This window comes from Portunus trituberculatus, chromosome 15 (genome assembly GCF_017591435.1).
Source record: "Portunus trituberculatus isolate SZX2019 chromosome 15, ASM1759143v1, whole genome shotgun sequence".
NCBI lineage: Eukaryota > Metazoa > Arthropoda > Malacostraca > Decapoda > Portunidae > Portunus > Portunus trituberculatus.
The window spans coordinates 8,851,129-8,856,128 of NC_059269.1; the positions used below are offsets into that span (position 1 = coordinate 8,851,129).

At 45.9% G+C, this 5,000-nt stretch overlaps 3 protein-coding genes across 5 annotated transcripts in view; 1 reads left to right on the forward strand and 2 right to left on the reverse strand.

Annotated features, from left to right (window-relative positions):
• Window positions 1–873, reverse strand: part of LOC123504246 — a 2,524-nt gene extending 1,651 nt beyond the window's left edge. The window contains exon 1 of the mRNA XM_045254626.1: window positions 841–873. The gene's annotated coding sequence lies outside the window, so the exon portion shown is untranslated. The remainder of the gene's footprint in view (window positions 1–840) is intronic.
• The window catches only part of LOC123504238 (von Willebrand factor D and EGF domain-containing protein-like), a 303,382-nt gene that overhangs the window by 159,569 nt on the left and 138,813 nt on the right, over window positions 1–5,000 (forward strand). The gene's annotated exons all lie outside the window — the stretch shown is intronic.
• The window catches only part of LOC123504241, a 16,040-nt gene continuing 15,262 nt past the window's right edge, over window positions 4,223–5,000 (reverse strand). For both annotated transcript variants that reach the window (XM_045254621.1, XM_045254620.1), the window contains exon 2: window positions 4,223–5,000. This exon is cut by the window's right edge and continues 556 nt beyond it. In XM_045254621.1, coding sequence (XP_045110556.1) covers window positions 4,501–5,000 — 500 coding nt within the window. In that variant the 3' untranslated portion in view covers window positions 4,223–4,500.

The window sequence follows — 5,000 nt, forward strand, 5'->3', positions numbered from 1 at the left end:
ACACACACACACACACACACACACACACACCCACATGAGCTCTGAGCTCGTTCCTTAGGTAACGTCTGGCTGTCTCGTCAGAGACTGCAGCAGATCAAATAGTGAAACACACACACACACACACACACACACACACACACACACACACACACACACACACACACACACACACACACACACACACACACACACACACACACACACACACACACACACACACACACACACACACACACACACACACACACACACACACACACATTTTAGCTAGCGTGTGTGTGTGTGTGTGTGTGTGTGTGTGTGTGTGTGTGTGTGTGTGTGTTGTTGGGTTGGTTGGTGTTTGGGCTTATTGTAACAGAAGGGAATTTAGAGATGTCACCGAAATTTTGTATATTCTATGGGGAGTCTTTTTTCTTCAGAGAAAGAGAGAGAGAGAGAGAGAGAGAGAGAGAGAGAGAGAGAGAGAGAGAGAGAGAGAGAGAGAGAGAGAGAGAGAGAATGAATTACTGTGACTGTGAACTTAGTCATCTAGGACCGTGAACCACTAACGTTGTGCGGCATTTTTAAAAAGATTAGACAATATTTGAAGATTTTGGATTGGGATGATAGGAGGAAATAGGTAGATATCTTCCATACAGGGACTATCACGTGTAGGTCCAGTGTTTTCTTTTCATGTTGTTAACTTGTAAATCACTTCACTTTGAATGAAAAATGTTTATGGTAAGTAAGACCTGTAACACTGTTGCTTCCACTTGGACATCGAAGGAAACTGTAGACGAAGTTTTCAGCATCTGAGAAGTGAATAGTACCACTCTCTTGTAAGAGTGAATGTATACTCACCAGTTGCCTCATGATTGATTAATGTTCCTCTGCGCACCTCTGTCGGTAACTCGATGCTGTGCTCTATATATATTACGTTAGTATAAGGATAAGTGTTGAGTTGTTGAGTTGCCAATTTTTCATTTTGCCTGCATTCCGCAGCTCCAGTTTGAATTGCAAGGTGAAAGAGGCCAATTCGTTGAATATTGATGTTACGTGTTTTTTCTTGTTATTCTTGGAAAGTGAGCCACTTGTAAGTTGCGTTTATCCTTTGTTACCGTTATTGTGCATAGAAGACAAAAAGAAAACTTATAAACACAACAAGACAACTGTCATGGTGGCTGATACTAAGAGTTTTTGCATCTGTTTTTTACTTGTTGTGTGTGTGTGTGTGTGTGTGTGTGTGTGTGTGTGTGTGTGTGTGTGTGTGTGTGTGTGTGCGCAAGTGGGTGACAAGTGTCTCTCTCTCTCTCTCTCTCTCTCTCTCTCTCTCTCTCTCTCTCTCTCTCTCTCTCTTTTGATTTAAACAAAGTAAACATACAGAGTGATTAACATCTGCATTACATAGGTATATTTTAATACAATTGGCTAAAGAAATCAATATTATTGGTTTCTTACTAAAAGCCTTCCTCTGTCATATAAAAATAATCAAACATATTATATTATAGAAAAATTATATCTTAAAGTAATATACAAGTGGTCACCCCTTGCTCATTAGCCAGGCATTAACAGTTTTCTTGAACCACACCACATTAGTGTTTTCAAGGTTTATCCCTGACGCGATCACTGCATTCCACATTTTCACGTAAGTGTTTGTGAACTGGCGTTGTTCAAGGCAGGTCCTGTACCGACGCTGGATCAGCTCACCAGGAGTCTGTACCACGGCACGTGTGGCGACCGGACTCAGGCGTCGAGGCTGTTTGAAGGGCTGCAGGTGACTCACTCTGTCCTCCTGCACCTTGAACAACACAATGAGACCTGCTATGTCACGGCGGTGTTGTAGCGTGTGCAGGTGCGGTTCCGGACCAGTGTCACCGCTCCTGATGAGCCTCGTTGCTCGATCTTGCACCTTGTTGAGTAGAGAAAGGTTATTGTTGGCCGCTCCTCCCCACGCAAGGCTTGAGTATTCCATAGCAGGTCTGATCTAAGCCTTATACAAGATTTCGAGCCCCTTGCTATCGAGAAGCCACGACATTCTCCGAAGACAATTCAGCTTTCCGGACGCCTCTCTAGCAAGCCGCTCGATATGGGTTTTGAGGATCAACCCACGGTCGCATGTGATCACCAATATCCCCACCTCGTCTTGTGACGTCAAGGCTGCCCCATTAAAGTTGAGGCGTAGGGCTCCCCTTGTTCTGGAGAGATGGAGGAGCTGGGTTTTGTGGGGAGCAAATTTCACTTGCCACATGTTGCCCCAGGCGATGATGCGGCTCAGCGTGTCACTTAGCTGGGACTGTGTGGCATTTTCCTCCTGTTTCCTGTAGCTCTGCGTTAGAGTTACGTCATCGGCATAAGCTCTTGCATTGGGGATGAGGTGCAGCAAGTCATTGATGTACACGTTCCACACCAGGGGGCCGGGGCAGCTTCCCTGAGGGACTCCTGCTGTGATGGGCTGCACCTCAAACTCCCTGCCACCGACAGTTACCCTCAGGTGTCTGTTACTCAGATAGTCACTGAGGAGTGGCAGGAGAGATCCAGCTCTGCTGGCGGCTTGGAGTTTGGTGATGAGGGCCTCTTTCCATACATGGTCAAAGGCCCCCTCGATGTCGAGCGCCACGACCACGGTGTCTCGTTCCTGGTCCAGGGCGGCGCTCAGGATGGAGGCCAACAACAGGTGTAAGTCTGCCGCTGACCGCCCTTGACGAAAGCCAAACTTCCTGGTGCTCAGAAAATGGTGCCTGTCTAAGTGGTTCGTGATTTTGCTCACCACTACAGACTCCAACACTTTACTAAGCACCGGCAGCAGGGACACAGGATGGACACAGGACCTTTTTTGTGCACTGGCACCACGTTGCTTGTTTTCCAAGCTTTGGGCCACGTGCTGGTCTGGAGACAGTGGTTAAAAAGCGTGGCAAGTGGACGAGCCAGCTCATCGGCACACTGGCGTAAGAGCTGTGGGCTGATATTGTCTGGACCCATAGCCTTTATTACGTCCACTTTTGAAATAAAGTGTTTTACTTCCACTTTACTTGTTGTCACTGTCTCCAATTTGTCTTTAATAATCTGCGGCAGTGACGGTGGTGTTCTATACGGGTCAGGTACACGCATCTTTCCCGCGAAATACGTGACCAGGAGGTCAGCCTTGCTTTGAGCAGTGATGGCCAGACTACCATCCTCCCACTGGAGAGAAGGAATAGTGTTTCCTCTCGTCTTGCCCTGTTGCTAATTCACAATGCCCCACCATCGCTTTGTTCCCACCTGTCCGCCTCGCATTTTCCTCCTGAGATCCTCATTCCAGTGGTCTGACGGCCACTCTTGTGTGGTCCTCATCAGCTGACGGTCATCATTGAGTCCAAGTTTACTGTGAGGTAGTCCAGCAGTGCTGTGCGCTGTGAGGGAGGACGGTAGCACCCGATGCACAGTAAACCTTTACTCTTACTGTCAGTCAGTCTTAACGCCAAGATTTCCAGTTCCTGGGGCACAGGCACGGGAGACTCTACTACTTGGGCGTTAACACATTCCTTGTAGCAGAATGCCACGTCTCTACCGTGCGTGGAGCGATCCTTCCATAACCATGGTGAATATCCACGGACACGAACATAGTTAGGTGGCACTTTATCGTCAAGGAAGGTTTCGCTCACGAACACTATATCGGCTAGATGCCTAGTTATCACACTATGACTTAGTTCACCAATTATTTAAGAAGTTTTGTTTTGGGTCAAGACTAGCTAAGGTATGTGAGTCATTATTGTTGCTGATGTAGCTGAATTTGAGCTTGCTAAATTCATCAAAGGGTAATGTACAGACAAAAGTTTCAACGCCTAATAAATCAAGAAACTCTAAATCATCTGAATGTGAAAACAGTGAAACCATAATGTAAAGAATTATACTGTAAAGTACATAATATTATATTGAGATGGTAAACATTACTTGGAAGCTTGCTTACCAGATTTATTTGTTTGCGCTTCGTGTTCGAACCGCTGGATGTTCCTCCTTGCCTTGGGTAGCAAGAGGTGGTGCCGTGAAAGCACCCCTTTCTCTCTCTCTCTCTCTCTCTCTGACTGTTTATATAGTTATTTTTTTCGTCACATTGGAGCATACATCTGGGTTAGGTTAAACTCTTAACCTCTTAGGATTTTCCTCATTATCGTGGCAAATGAAAATGAAATGCATTGCAGTAAGACAACTTTGACAAGGAAGTGTTGATGACAAGTCGATATAATAAGAAAAACAAAATCGTGAATGATGCTTTTGAACATTTATTTGAAATCTCTACAAAATTTTGTTAATGTTTATTTCTTTTCCTTTGTTAGAGGACAATCCCTATTTCTTGAAGCGCTTACCTAGAAGCATATATTTGCTCTGAAAGAAAACTGTACACATTTTTTTTTTCATGAGAAGAGTAAGAATTTAGAACAAAAGAGAAATGTTAGATATGAATGAGAAATACATAGAAATAGGAAGATCGACAGCTCTCAAAGGCAAGAATATAAGGATACCGTGTTTGTATGGAGAAGTGGTCTAGTAGATACCCATGTCGTCCACTATCTCAATGTACGAGGTGAGCATGATGGGAAGCACCTGCTCCATGTGTTCCATCTTATCGATGTCATCCTGCGAGACGGGCAGGCCCATCGCGATGCGGTCCTCGAACACCTGACGGGCTGAGGGAATGTATGCCAGCACCACGTCGCGCATGATGGTCCCCAGAGTGGCATTGGGATCCATGAACAGCGCCTCCATGGAAGCGAAGAAGCAAAGGACAAGCTGTCTTGCCTTCTCTGTGGCGTCAAGGTGAAGCGCCTTCAAGAATTCAACGACATGCGGATCATTAGCGAGGCCTTGCAAGGCCTGCATGAGGGATGGCATCAGCTTCTCGGCTCTCTCCAGGCGCTGGTATTGGTCATGAGTCACCTGCCTGCCGCTCTCCATTCGGTCCTCCAGGTACTTTCTGAGGGCATCGAGGAAAACGTTGGAGGCGTCCTTCAGATTTGCTGTTATGGAAGAATCATCAGCTTGAA